Source organism: Calonectris borealis, chromosome 5 (genome assembly GCF_964195595.1).
Source record: "Calonectris borealis chromosome 5, bCalBor7.hap1.2, whole genome shotgun sequence".
NCBI classification, from domain to species: Eukaryota; Metazoa; Chordata; class Aves; order Procellariiformes; family Procellariidae; genus Calonectris; species Calonectris borealis.
Genome location: NC_134316.1, coordinates 35,829,581 through 35,845,278, shown reverse-complemented (window position 1 = coordinate 35,845,278; position 15,698 = coordinate 35,829,581). Strand labels below are relative to the sequence as shown.

The following is a 15,698-nucleotide window of genomic DNA, read 5'->3' as shown; positions in this document are numbered from 1 at the left end:
AACATGGCCCAGCCTAATCTAGCTGCAAATATTCATATGCTCCTCGGATGAGCAGTAACCAGCCTACAGATAGACACGTTTTGACAGTAGTTTTCAAATTGGAGGGAGAAGGGAACAGAATGTAGTAGAAGAGGAAAGAAACAGGAAAGGATGGAATGGTTGAAAGAAAATGCTTTAAAGACTATATTATGTAATACAGATTGTGCAAAGAAACACTAACACAAATTTGTGTAACAGTGACATCTGTTGGTAGAAATACCAGAATTGACTTAGAAGTACAGTTAAAATGCTTTTAATGACGCTTACGCTCACCATTGCTATTCTCTTGAGCTTGTTATAAAATTGATTTCTTGTCCTAACCTCCTTTTCCTAAAAGAATTCATTATAACGTTGTTGTAGTACTGTGAAGGTACAGGTTTATCCTTGTAATAAAATGTTGAGATGAAAACAAACTACTGGACTGAAAAGAACTGTGATGTAGTTGTTATCACTGCTACAAATATATGCTACAACAGGAAGAATCCAGTCCATGAGGATACTTTGTCTGCATTTACAAAGTCCTTGTATAGAGCAGGAGGAGTTCCAAATTAAAAGCCATTTAAGAACAATAATTTGAGTAAAATAAGAGACATCTAAGATTAATAAGCAGTTTGTTTCCATTTTTCTTACTCTTTTTAAAGCAGCATTTTCTGTCTAAAATCTAATTAACTGCATTATGAAAAAGGGAATTTCAGTTCCTTGTAGTTAACAAGGAAGAATATTTATTCCACTATTTCTAAGAGATTCAGAACAAAAGCCTCAATTTCTATAAAAAAGGGGAGCTCAGCATGGGCTGTTAGTGACCCACCAGGACACTTTATCCTGCAGCTCACTCCCTGTGACTCTCTTTTTTGAAAGTCTTTCAGAACAGAACTCTGGGCTGAATTACTTGCAGAGCCCTTGCATCTCAAAGACTATTTTTCTGCTTCAAGATGATTCCATGTCCCGTTGTATGACAAGGGATTGGAGGAGGAGCTGCCAAAAGAATGGTAGGGCAGGCTGCTGCTGGTGCTGCCATCAGAATCCATCTGGACTGCAGCACTGCTATAAGCAGCCTACAAGAAAGATAATGGCCAAAAATAGGCTGCATGAGTTGCTCTGGTGACAGCAATCCTTACCCAGATATTGACTTCCCTGTGCACTCCTGAGACTGGACAGCAAGACAGACAACTGTGGTCAAAAAATGTGCCTGTGACTGAAGAGCAACTCTGAAAGAAAGATAATGTTTCCAGGAAATAGCAACTGAAATGGACCAGTTTATTTACTCACAGTCACACTACATCCAGTCCTGTGATCTATGGCCCTTTTCTGCTGTTGGAAGAAAAAGTTTAGCCTGACTGATAAAAAAGTTAGGCACTACTGTTTTAAAATGCGGTTATAGTCATAATAGTGACAATGTGAAAAACAAAGTTTCTTATTGAAGTTCTGCTTTCTATGGATTAGGAGCATCCTTACATAAATGTATTATATATTTGTATATCTGCATATATAGATGTAGTGTTTGCGTATGTTATTGAAAAGATGTTTCTATGTTTCTATTAGTTGGAAGGAGGCAGATAAAGCAGATTAGGGAGAGAGTGAATGAATTCTTCTCTGACAGGAATTTCAAATGCACAATCTGTGTCAGAAGCTTGAAAAAAAATCAGGCATTAGATTTTAAATCTTAGTTGGAGCATGCTGTGTTCTCATTCACAATCCAGCATAGAGAAGATACAGAGATACGGAACATAATGAAACAAAATAGAAATGCAACTCCACCCTATTCTTTATACAGCATTTCATCTCAGATAAAAAAGCACATAAATGAGATGTGAAAATGCAGCTAAAATAACTATTAATAGCTAGTAATTACTTAAGAAATTCTGGTAAATTATTTGATGTGATTATGTGGATTTTATTTTATAAAGTTTTTTGTTTAATCTTTAAACTATTATGTCATATGTAGATGGAGAGCAAAAGGCCTGTTGAAATGAAAAGAAGGTGAAAAGAGAGCAACCTAGAAAAGGAAAGCCAAACAGAAAAGATTAAAAATTCATCTCCATTCTTTGTTAAACTAAGTGCTGGCCTTTGTGCCTTAATGCACAAAGATTCTTACACAGTTTACTTACACAGTTTACAGTGATCTCCTGTTGCCTGTCTTTGTTACTTGTATGTGTGTTCTTTTTAACCAGGAGATCAGCCAACACATCTCTTCCACAAGTTCTGCCTCAGAACTACCATTGGTTTTTCATATGATGGGTTTTACAGGCTAACTAACTGTTCCATACATTTATTGATACAATATGCACTCCATCGAAATAGTAAACTGGCTGTCTTAATGTGCTTTCTGGTTTTATAACCATATAACTATTATGATCTTTTTTCAAATTCTCTAAAGTAGTCCATATCTCAATGTCAAGCAGAATTTTGATGAAGACGTTAAAAACCACATTGCATTTCTACAGCCCCCTAACCAAATGTGTCTGGTGTCCACTCATTCTGTTAACATCATGGAATGCTGAATTTTGATAAGAATTATTATATCTATGATATGATATAAGTTGCTCTGTCTAAACTTAATTACTTACATGTAAAGCAATTATGTTGGTGATACCCAGATCCTGAAACCTCAGGAAAATTGCTCACAAAATGGTCTATAGTGAGGTAACAAGGCTGAGAATAATGATGAAAATCCAGGACTTGTAGGTTTCCTTCCACCTTTTCTGCCTTTTCCATTTTAGAGCATTTAAAGAGTTAAAATACTAAGTATAAAACGAGATAAACAACAGGAGAGACAGACAGGAGAGCAGGAGAATGTTAAGATCATTATCAGTCAGCCCAGTAAGGTTGGGCTGGGGCAGGGCAGAGGGCAGGACTGTGTCAGCTGAGCTTCAGATCAGTTCAAACTGCCTGAGCCACAACCACAGCCTGCTGCTTCATTTGGTTCTTCTGAAGCCTGACACAATTCATGCATATTTGATTCCATGATTATTTTCACAAAATTATGCAAAATTTTCTTGGTTTAAGGCTCTTTATGTTGAAAAAAGAGTAGAAAGTTTGTCTTCTGTACAGTTTAGCCACTTGACTGTTTTGTAGAATGTGTCTTCATGCCCTGTTTATGTTTCTCTAGTTTGCTATATTACAGTGATCTGAAAAGGCAATCAGAATAGATATGGGGTCAGGAAGCCTTGAGCCCTGCCGTATGATAGTGATAGAAATTAGATTACTTTATTCTGGCTTACTGTGTGTTTTCTTCAAGGCTAGTTTTAAAACCTACTTCAGGGGAGCTCTTAGACACCTCAAGAACAGAACTGGAGTGAGTTGTAGGTGTGACTTCTGTTTGTGATGAAATGTAGGTCAGAAAGGGTGTGGATTATTAAATGTGCTTTAAACTGTAAGGAATGATTGTCCTTTTGTATAATTAGTGTGTTGACTGCCCTGAAAGTTGCTATGACAGGTTTTAGGGGCTTTTCTGAGGCACCAGAGAGTTGTCAGTTTTATAAAGTAAAGAGGCTTGTAACATTATCATAGCAGATTTTTTCTAGAGATTTTGAAGTTGTTTCTTCCTTCAGATGCAGTATTACAGCCTGTTCAGAGAGACTTTCCTTATGAGACAGATCCACCCAGCATTAAAACACTTCTGCCAAAAAACTGGCTCTGTCTCATTTGCACATCACAATGTGATCTCCTTCTGTAAAAATAATATCGATGTATGTATTTTACCCAGAAACACTCTATTGGGTAAGTACCAATGTGTATTTCATTACCAGTTACCCAGTCCCTCAACAGGGGACTGTCCACTGGCATGATCATCAGACTGTGAGAAACAAGTCCTCACAAAAGCGTTATTTGAGGCTGGGGGTTTATGGACTGTGTGGTGAATCTGAGAGGCTGGCTGGCTTCCAGGTTTTGATCATTTCTCCAGCGGTAGGTACAGAGACAAGTTCCTTTGTTCATCCTAATCTCAAAAAGCTTGAAAGTTTCTTCTCACTTCCTGGAGTTCATTATCAAGAGAAGAGGTATTTATACAGCAGTATCTTTTTCTGCAGGCTTGTGAGATTACCTCTGGTTTTATAAGGTATATTTCTACTTCTGGAGTTTTAATTATTCAGTGTTCAACTCTGGGTTTTCTAGCATCTCAAACATTGCATAACTTTGGCCTGACACTCAAAGCACCATCCTTTTCACTACTAATTTGATCATTGTCTCGTAAATTTTGTTGGGATGTTGTTTAGACAGATGTAAAGTATGGTTTTCCTGCTTTTAAGTCCACCTTTAAACTAAACTTTTCATACATACTATTAAAATCTTACACAGTTAGATAGTGGCTATTTTCAGTAACCTGCCTATGTACAATATTCATAGGACTGGTACAGCTTGGCAACCCTAGATTATTACAGAGACGTTTTATTCTAAGTGTGGCTTGTCATTAATATAAACAGATAAATAAATATTTTGACATAATCTGAATAAGTATGTTTAGTTTAAAAGGTACCATGAAGTTGTTCATATAGGTATATTTTTTGTTAGTGAACAACATTAACTGTTCTTGAAAAATAAGATTTAATGTTTATTCATCATAAGTTAACCAAATCCAAATAAATAAGTACATAAGTAAGCAAGGCATAACCACAGAAATTATCAGGACATTGAACAATTACTCCTGTGGTTGAACATAAAAATAGATGTAAATTTAAAATTTCGTTCAGTAAGGTCACTTTGCCCCAGTTACTTTGTCATAAAATGAAATTTAGAATTGCTGTAGGTTTGCCTTCAAGAAATCTTGTCTTAGGGCAAATCACCAGTGCTGAGGTAGCTGCCTTCCACTTGTCTTATTAACCCTGAGATTACAAGAGTAGGTTGGCATAGGGAGTGATAAAGACTCTGTTTCGCTTTCCTTATGTAGAGCTTCCTTTTGTGATATTAACCTATATTAAGCCTAGAAAACCAGGGGAGCCGTGACCTGTCAGTCATTTCTGTCCTTGGCACCTGATGATTAAGCATAGCGGAGAAGCAAGTCCGGAGCTTACTACAGGAAATGGCAGGCAGTAAGGCAGAAGACATTGTCCTATGTTAAATCACAGATAAAGATGGGAATGATTCCAGTGCCCTTTGTCTATAGGTATACGTGCAACCCTGTAATTGAAAAGGTGTCTGTAAGCTTCATCTAAGCCCTTAGTATTACCATCTGATTTTTGGGAAACTTTCTTCCCCCAGTAGATACCAATGACTTTTGCTGTTGACTTTATGATCTTTTACAGTATATTGAAAAGGTAAACACATGCTTTTTGGACAGTCTACATTTTTAAACATTAAACCAAAAATTAAATATGTTGGGATACTTTCTTGTTGCTTGTTGTCTGTAATATTCAGCTTTTCAGTAAATGTTTTTCAGTAATTTGACACAGTGGTGTGATCTGCGGCTGATTTCCCTGTGAAGGACAGCTTTCCCCATTGCTTGTTTAAGATTACTCATCACAGCTAATGACTGACTGTAGAATGACCCCCTAACTTGGGTGCAAAAAAAAGAATAGTATCTTTGAATTTCTAAGGTACCAATGTGGACATTTGACTAAACAAACTTCTTGATGGCCAGGGAATAAGAAGAATATAAATTCCTGCAGATTTGCAGTCTCTGTAATTCCAAAAATAAGAAAAGGAACAAAAGTGAAGACTTTTGACTGGAACGTGACCTAAATGTTACTGACTTTCTGAATATCAAACGTGCTTAAGAGTATTTTGTACTTTCTTTGTATGTGTTTTAAGAAAAAACTATATATTATCCCTGACAGCTTCTGTTAATATTGAGTTATACAGTCTTGAAGATTTCCTTCAAGTGTTTTTGCCAGTATTAACTAAAACAAATCTCACACATATAGCATTACCGTGGCAATATATACGGATGAAAGTTATCAAAAAATATGTCAGCAGAGATTGTTCTATGAAATAATCCAAGCTTGGCTGCAGTGCAGATGGAGAGCCTGCCTGATTTCTAAACAGTTAACTTGGCATTCCTGAGCGCTGGCTGTTTACCCTGCCCACCCAAAGAGCTCCTAGCCACTGGGTGTGGCGAAAGCCTTTGATAAGTACCTGTGTACAGTTCAGGGAAATAGCTGTGCAGAGTTAGGACAGTAGTAATATGAAACCAGTCCTGTTGGTTTTTGTTCATGGCCCTGGAGGCTGAAATCTGCATTCCAGATGAAACCTGCAGCAAATCGGAAGAGAGCCTCTTTTTTTTCTGCTTTCTTCGGCTTCAAGGGTGCTCACCCGGGTTCGCTCTGGCCAGCCGGGAGCTGGGGTCTCTGCACAGGCTCTGGGCGGTGGCACTGGAAGCTTCAGATTCGTTACTTTGGGTTTCCATTTGATGTTTTTTGGTGATTATGGATTTACAAAAGAAGATCTTTATCAAAGTGGAAAGACTATGCAAAAGAATCCGTCAGGAATTTTCTGCTGAAAACCACTCACAGCTCGTGTACTGGGATAAGGAAGTAGCAAACTACAAATGCAGCCAGTTCTGTTCGGGAGGCTTGTTTATATAGCTGCTCTGCACTTTCTAGCACGTAGGAAGTTGTGTGCAGCCAGTAGGATTGCAGGAGTCCCAGCAGTAACCATTGGTCGAATTTTCAACCGAGATTAGTGCGCTGGCATATTTGCCCGGACAAAAAGCCCTTTGTGTAAAGGAACAAGTCCCCGACGCTGCTGAGAACTTTTTTTGCGGTGGGTCTTTTTGCTGCTCCTGAAGTAGAGTTTGGAGACCTGACGGACACTTTGGCTGCCGGCTGCAGCGCTGGAAGCGGAAGGAGGGGCAGGGTGACCTGGGGGAGGCTGGCTGCCTTCGCAGGGCCGGGGAGTGCTGCCTGTTGCCGTGCCTGTAGTGAGTTCAGTCTGCTGTCTGAATGCATGTCGCAAATATTTGTTTAGCAGTTAGTAGCACTGCTAGAAGCAAACCTATTCTGTACTTCACGCAACATGGAAGAAGAAAATGCGGTGCCTGGTTGTAGTGAGCTTTCAGACCTGGAGAATACAGCAGAAAGCGACCCTGAGCTTTTCACTACATTTTCTGTGAAAACACTTTTTGGATTTACAACTAAATTTGAATCTACAGCTTCCAAAGAAGAAACAGTGCTTAAGGCATTTCAACCTTTGCACACCGATATAAATACTCATGCTAACACCTGGCATGAGAGGAATGATAATGATTGTAATGACGACTCAGAAAATCAGCACGGCATGAATAGTACCAGTGGCCAGCCTGACCCAATGTCTGGCAGGCAAACTGACCTGGAACTGGAGTTAGCTGAACAAAATGAATTACTTCTTCACCATTTGAGGTTTGTACAGACTTCTTTGTCTGAACCTGACAATGATGACAAGGATGCTATTCTCGTACAAGGTACTTTGGTTCATACAACAAGTGATACAGAATCGGACACAGAGAGTAAGGACCTAGACACCGATGAAAACAATACAAGTGGATCTGGGCTAAATAATGCTGCTTTGTCTGCTGAGGCTTTGGACGATAACAATCAAAATAGGGAAGAGTCAGAATCAGAAGGGCACAGCAACAGTGATGACACTGTGGATCCAGATGACATTGAGTTACACCCACCAATTTCTAAGCGGCTCCCAAAAGAGCTGGATGGTGTTCTGAAGCATGACTCCAATGGAAAAGACAAAATGTTAATGGATGAGCAGTTCAGTCGCTTGTTTGCTACAGGGGAATGCCCTCAAGAACTTCCAGATGAAGAACAAAGACCTTCAGCTGATAATACGTCGCTCCAAAAAACAGCACTGACTGAAAAGACTTTCCAGCTGCCCGCTTTCTTTAGTGGACTACGTGTGAGGAAAAAGGGACTAACCACAGAGGATGGGGAAACTGTTACAGAAATTAAACCAAAGGAGAATGATTTAGCTCTGCTTAAATTACGACAGCCTGTTAAGAAATCCAGTATTACATCAGGTTTGACCACTAAAAAAAAATCAGCTGAACCTAAAGCAAGTCCTACTTTCCTGGAACAACTCTCGCACTTGTTAAACATAGACGTCTCCAAGAATGAAGATAGAACCGAGGACTCTGGTGAGGGATCTGGGGAGACTGAAGACAGTGATGAAGCTCAAGACAACAAAGCCTCTGGCAAAACAGAACCATGTTTTCCCTCTGAGGAAATAAAATCAAGCCCAGCTGAATCTGCACTGGACGTCTTTAAAGCTTTATTCACACGGCCTCCCAAAAAAGAAACAACTGCAGATACTTCAGAGCTGGAAGCCATAAAACGTAAAATGAGAAATGAAAAAGACGCTTTGAAAGCTGTATTTGAAAGGTCAAAATCAAAACCTGGGGATGGACCATCAGACAAATCTGTAGGTTGAATTACTTTTTCTTCCTAAGATCTGGAAGTAGACGGATAAAAGATAATTTCTTGTTTAAAAATTTTTGGTGAGGACTTAAGATCAAAACGTCGGAATTGTCCTCTTCTTTTGGCAATCTCAAATTTTGGATTCCCAACTGAAGAAATCTTGGGGCTAATTTGTCAAAATTCTTAATCACCTGCAGTTGTAGCAGAATTCAGTGAGAACTGGTGATAGTCACAGCGTTTCAATTAGAAGTGAGAACTTAAAAATCTGTTTCTGATTTTAAAAGATGACTACAAAATAGTTGCCCATTGTTAAGTATGACTTTAAATCAGTTTGGTGCTGCAAATATTTACTGTAGTATTATTTAATAGTTTCTCAATCTCACTCTGTTTTCTTTCATTTTTTTTTTTATTTTTAAAAGTAATATTTCACTTTACCTTTGGGAATAATTCTATGATAAGAGCTGATACAAGAAGTTATGGGTGATTTTCAACTCAGTTTGTCCAAGACATAGAATTTAAAGTAATTTTTTTCTTATTTACATGCATATATCTGGCTTTGCAAATATTGATAAGCATTTAACCTTATCCGAGTATAACTTAGTGATTCCAATTAGACAACTCAAGTTATGGATTAATATCAGCATTTGCAAGGTTAATATTCTTAGGCATATGGAAATTTAGTTAGTATATTTTTAAGAAATGCAAAAAAAAATCTATGCTAAGTTTTCATAGAACCATAATGATAAATGAATTTGAGTGTGATTTGAACTCTTTTAATTAAATGAGTAACCCCCCCCAACCCAAAATTCTTGCAGCTACATCTTTGGCATATATAATCAGTCCAGAAAGTTGTTCCTGTTGGCTAAAGGGGGAATTGTCTGAATGATTAAATTTGCAGGATTGGACCTAAGCCTGAAGCTACTTAAGTTAATTTGCTGTGTTGGTTGTACTCTCTTACAAATTTTTATTTTTACTTAAAATTAAAAACTTTTTAAAAATCTTGACTGACACCTGGGTAGACCGATAATACCAGTTTGTAGTAAATTACCTATGGGTAAGAGAAAAGAGGTACTTGTTGGCCGTGGCATGTAGAGCAATTGCAGTCTGCGTGTGCCCTTCCCATTCCTGGCTTGCTCCTTCCTGCTTACACCATTCCCTCCGCTGTGCTGGCGTAAGCATTTGTGTGGCTCACAGCAAACCTATCTGGGAAGCTGTCATCACACACCGTGAGGGAGGAAGCACAGGAGTCAACAGGAGTGGCTTGTATAAATGTCTGCTTAACGTCCGATCTAGTACAAATGTACATTTTCTCAGGGCAAAGCCAGAGTAAAAAGGTCTTGCCTTTCCTTTTTCCTTGCTCATGTGGGCCATTTATGGGCCCGCTTTCATACAGGGTTTTGCTGTTGCTACGGTTGTGTCTATGCAATTACTCAAAACAGCATGTTGTAAATCAGATTACAGAAATGTTAGATGTAAAAAAAACCCCCAAACGTAAACCTGTAAAAGAATGCTTGTTTAGTGGGGTTTTCCCCCCCATTTAAAGGGTTATTTTAGCATTCCAGTTGACAGTGCAGTCCCATTAACAGCTGCAGCAGCACTTTGATGTGGCAGTGTTACCTGGTATGTGGACTGAGCAAGCTGCTGGGGGTGGGGCAGGAATTTCACAAACTAGCTCTGCTTCCGGAAAATTATATTGTCAAATGATGTCTTAGGTGAATCCCACTAACGTTTACTTGTAAGAGGAGCACAGATGGGTCTTTTTGCTCTGAAAAAAAGATACAGGGAAAAACCCTAGTATTCTTGACCACCTCCATGGTTCAACAAAGGATAGACAGCTTTCCTCACTGATGTGAACAGTTTCAACAAATCATTGTATGTCACATGCATTATGTTATTTTCCTCCTCAAAATTATTTTTCTACACTGATATCTTTGTATCCCTTCCAACCAACTGAGCACTGTTTCAATCAGTAGAATGAGGCAGATAGCCATCCTGGAATATACATGTAGAGCTGAGCATTGCGGTTGTGGTTTTGGAATCAATTGATACTGCAGACTTTAATTTTTTCTTGCTGAATTTTAACAGCCTGACCTGAGTCCCTCAGAGCAAGATGACAAGACTCCAGGGAGACTCCAGACTGTCTGGCCACCACCAAAAGCAAAGCATGAAGAAGTAAAAGTAGGATTAAAGTACACAGAAGCAGGTAAAACAAAGAGGTGAAGCATTTGCAGAAATTAGTTTCTGACATTTTTAATCTTGTTTAATGCAGAGATGGTGATAAGTCACAGTATTTTCTTACCTGGAAAAACAGCCCTTATGTTTTGGATGTGTTGTTCAATGCTACTTGTTAAGCATCTGATTTTTAACTGTAAATGGCTAAATTTGTGTTGAAATCTAAATGCTTGCCTGTACAAATTCATGAGGAAAGAAGTGGGGGTTTTGATAAATTACATTATCCATTTCTAATGGGATTCTGTTCAAATGAGCGACAGAATAGTGAACGAATGGAAAACCTGACTGCCTTTTCCATTGCCTTAGAATACAGGGGGCAGTGACCTGCCAGACTCTAGTCTGGCTGTAGATTTTCTTCAGGTAGTGTCCAGAATAAAAGTAATGAATTTCATTATTGCAACTTGTGTATAAACAGAGGAATACTCATATTCGCTCAGATCACTTTTATAGCTAGCCATGTATATTGTCCTATACAAATGTACGAGAGGGTATGTCTGAAGCACAATGTTAACTAGTTATCAATAAGCGTTCCACAGCAAGCTATTTCTTAATTTTTTGATATTTAGATAAATACTTACATATTTACAACGGAAAAAGTGATTTTTGTAGCCACCACACCTCTGTTTCAAATTTGTATTCTTAAATATAAAACAGGAAGTCCTTGTTACTCAGAAATCAGTCATAAACTGTGGAATTGTCTGAAATATCGAAATGAAAGGCCATAGACCATCTCTTCTTCATGTACCTGGAGATTTTGGAAAATACCACCTAGAAAGGATGAGCTGGAATTAAAAAACAAGCTTTAATACTACCTTACTGTGAGAAATTGTACGGAGAAATGCTGTGTGGTTCTTTCCAATTCCAGTGGATATCCATTTGGCCTTGTATATGACAAAGAATAAATAGGAATAGTGGATCTACTGCTTTGTATTGTTAAGTGTATTACTTCTTTCTCTCTCTTTCATCAGTTTTCTCTGCCTTAATCTTCCTTTTTTGTAAAGTGGGCATAATACTGGAAGCATAAAATTTGCTGGAAGATTCAGAAAACTTGGTTTTGACAGGAACAACATGGTTCTAATATAGACAGAATTGAATTCACAGTGCATCTGATCGGTCTGAGGTGTGGAAGTCTATTACTAGATGACCAGGACAGGTATTCAGCTGTTGATAAGGAGTGCTACAGGCCCTTTCTATTACTCTTAGATTCTTATTATAGGCTATATGCTTGCTGTATTTAACTTTACCCAAATAGATATTTTTTCTCCTAATGACTGTAATCATCTGTGGCAAAAACATATGCTGAAATAAAGAAAGGAAAGGAAACTGGATTAACAAAAGCTCCAGATTCTACTACTTGTAGAGAAATTAGGTCACGCTTTCCTGAAATTTGAATAGGAAGGACAGACTGGCTTAGAGCCCATGTAAATTGTTACTCTTTTGTTACTGTGATATTTTGGGTGGCAGTGTCATCAACATGCTTATGGTTAGTTTGCTAAGTCAAATTTTTACACAGACCAGATTCTGCAGTTCATTAGTCACTCCAGTGTCTGGCAGAGAGAGGGATTTGAATAAAAACAAACTGCTGGTGATTCAGCTAGGATGAGACAGAAGCGCTGCTTTTAAAGGAAATAGGCAAAGACTATATTTGCAACATATGTTGAGAGTGCAGTAGAGTTATAGGTGTACCTCAGCGATTAGCAGGTTTGTGTTTCTTTCAGCTGCTCATGGATGCCCAGAAAGCCGTTGTGGCAGCAAGGACACTGCAAGCAGTTGTAAGTTGCATATGATGGATCAATTATATCTGCTTTTCTGCGCACTAGGGTGGCTGTTTTAAAGCACTATGCGCAGGAATGAATTTATGCAGTCTCCTGCAAGTGAAGGAAGGTACTGTTCATGAGCAGTGCTGATATAATTAAAAAAACAGAGTTTGTATTCAATGTTGGTCTTATTGCTGGGAGGCGGAGTTTGTGGGTTTTTTAATGAATATGAAAGTGGCAATACAGCATTACTTCTAAACTCAGTATCTTCTCTCTGACAGTGGTTGGTACCTTCAAAGTGCATGTGTATACTGGCATTTCCCCTCATGCCCCTTCCCATCCAAAATTCCCTCCCAGCCTCCAGTACCTTAGGAACTTCTTGTCCACAAAGTGAGCTTCTTAAAAATATGGTGTAAAGCAGATTAATGATTACCATTAGACTGACTGGTCTCAACCAGTCTCAACCTGAAACCTTATTTCTTACCACAGTGTAAGAAATGTCAGTGTCTCATCCTGACAGCTAAGATCAAATGAAAAATTCTTTAATTCAGAATACTGTTCAAAATTTCTGTGTGGCAGGGATGTTTGCAATTCCAGACTTCCTCCACTGATGTTCCTAATAGATGATTATCTGTAACATAAAAAATGCTGAAGTGACTTGTTTTAACTTTCAGTCAACGATTTATGTTAGTGTTTTAATTTCTGTGATAAAGAGTTTCATACAAACAATAATAATAGGCTGAATTATTAGGTAAATATTCATTTAGCGCAGCTTTATTTTAAGCTTAAACAAAATACATCGGTCACAAGGATAAATCTGTGGACATGAGTCTTTGTACTGTAACGGTACAAAAATATGCACTTATTTTATGAGGTAGCATAGATTTTTTTTTCATTTGTCATGAGAAATTAGTATTTAAAGTAACACTGAAAATTTGAAAGTTGGAATACTGTAATCTTTCTCACAATTCTGCAGTGTCTTTGATTTATTCCTTCATCACCATGCACTATGGCAGCTATGACAGGAAGGTAGGAATATTGAGGGAGAGGATTCTTGGCTTTTTGATCTTTTCTCACCTCCTTGCCATGTTTTTCCTCATTGTTCTTGCTGCCTAGTGGAAGCAAGAAATTCAGGCTTAATTTGGCCTACGCAGCAGACATCACAGTGACTCAGAGCGGCTTGGAGGAGCAGCTAACTCCCTCCTGAGGCTCGTAGTCTGGCTTGATGTGTGGGAAACCAACTGAAAAGCAAATGGACATAACAAGGAACATGTGTGAGGCTGACTAGGCCTGTTAGGAATATTAGAAGTGAAAGAAGTTAGTGAACAAATAGAACTCTGCAACAGGTTTCTTTCATGCCTTTGGTAACATCTTGTGTAGTCATAGTATTGTCACCCCCAACACCCGAATCTTGAGCTGTAAATTTTGAATTAAAAGGATGACATTATGATATTTTGGCATATCTTATTTTTTCTTAAGCCTTTAATTCCTCTGTTTCCATAGAGCAAGTGACTGCATTGTCAACTGGCTCTCTGTAATTAGCACAAGCTGCTTACATGGTTCGGTAGAGAAACTGGAACTTCTTTGAAGTGTGTCAGTCTAAAATAGCTGAAGTCCAGAAAGTCTGTAGTACATTACACCATTTATATCCTGGAAGACTAGAAAAAGGGTATTTTAATTTATAGTTACAGGTTTATTCCATGGAAATCTTTCCCGTGTAATAAGAGACATTTCTGTGCATATTTCTCTGGTTCTAAAGTTCTGTTTTTCTGTTTTCATTAAAAGTTTCTTTTTCTTTTTCCTCCATAATTCTTGGAGAGATTTCTCCCATTTTTTAAGCATTAAATTTGATACAAGGGTAGATGTGTCAGCTATTACATATGGTGAAAATATCTAGCCAGGTAGAAGAGACAAATTCCTGTCTATACTGAGCAAACTCATTTATGATACTAGATCTCATAGAATCCACATGTAATGAACGTCTCAGCTGCTGCATATGACTAGATCAGCACTTGCAGCCTCTCGTGTCCAAGAAGAGGAGTTTAGACATGAGTTCTGCTGCTCATAAAACTACTTATGTTTGAAGAACAGTCTCCACATTAAGGTGGTATAGGTACACAGATCCTGTGATTCCTGTTAAAAATGCATTGTTAGCCATTAGGATCAAAATAGTTCTCTTATATAAAACAGAGAGAGTTTAGTCTTTTGCTTAAGCAAAACAGAAATTTAAAAAGTGATGAGAGAAGTATTTGACATTCCTGCTGGAGAAAATGCTAAAAAAAAATCAAGTTGAAACAATAATCTATTTAGTGCTTTTTTTCATTACATGTTTCCTTGTTAATTCAAATGTCTCTATTGAACATTAAAAAACCCTGTTCTATCACAGTCTGTCTATTCATCATCCTTAAATCTGCAGTGAGGTAATGCTGTCTCTATGGTGCCACAACTTCTATAACAATAGTCTGTGATGCTGTAAGCACAATTTTCAGGGTAAATAAAAAAATCAGGAGATGACTGAGAAAGCTCTTACTAAACAAAAAATGTCTAAGTAAATGGCAAATGAAATACAAAATAATGGCAGAGGTTTATTGCCAAGTCTCAAATATATTAAAGCCTTGGTTCCCTATGCTCTGGGTTCCCAGCAAGAAAATCACTTTATGGTCATGATGTAAATGCAGAGAATAACCAAGTTATGTGAGAGAAAGAGAGGCATAATGGTCTGAACAAAGAGATGAAAGATAAGAACATGATTTCTTATCTTTCCTTAACAGAAACTTCCTTTGTGGCCTCGAACAATTTGTGTTTGTCTCTAAAAAAGACATAATGCTTGATGTTGTTAGTGTCCTGAAAGAAGTTGTTGTAAGAGTGGCTGCTAACAGTTGGTTTCATCTTAAAATAAAAAAAAAAGACATTTTTTTAGTAACTTCAGTTTATTAGATTTCAGTGTGGTATTTGGGGTTTAGTTCTGGGATTCTATTATAAATTTTATTGTAATGAATTAGATAAAGCAGGACTACAGCAAACAGGATATTATGCATTGGTTGAAGATAGCGATTTTGTGATTTAATGGTCATTGATCAACTTGATGTGACCTCAGAGTGCAGGTGGGCTGCATAAGGTTTTGTAAATTATTTTACTACATTTTACTGCATTTATTGTGCAACATGACAGGCGTATTTGGCCATGTTATGTCAGTGTTTTATATTCTGACAAATACACTAGCTTGTTATTGAGAAGGTGAGTTTTTTATTACAATCCAGATTATTGTAGCCATATTACATTCCTCTAGAGTAAGAATGACGTTTTCTCTCCTTATTTATGCCAATTAAAGCTA

At 37.8% G+C, this 15,698-nt stretch overlaps 1 protein-coding gene across 3 annotated transcripts in view; it reads left to right on the top strand.

Moving 5' to 3' along the window:
* FMN1 (formin 1) overlaps positions 1–15,698 on the top strand; it is a 188,145-nt gene that overhangs the window by 37,454 nt on the left and 134,993 nt on the right. Inside the window, exons 1-2 of one of the 3 annotated variants that reach the window (XM_075151793.1) lie at positions 6,610–8,379; positions 10,461–10,578. In XM_075151793.1, coding sequence (XP_075007894.1) covers positions 6,988–8,379; positions 10,461–10,578 — 1,510 coding nt within the window. In that variant the 5' untranslated portion in view covers positions 6,610–6,987. Of the gene's footprint in view, positions 1–6,609; positions 8,380–10,460; positions 10,579–15,698 lie in introns of those variants that run through there. The other 2 variants (XM_075151792.1, XM_075151791.1) reach the window with 2 other exon arrangements.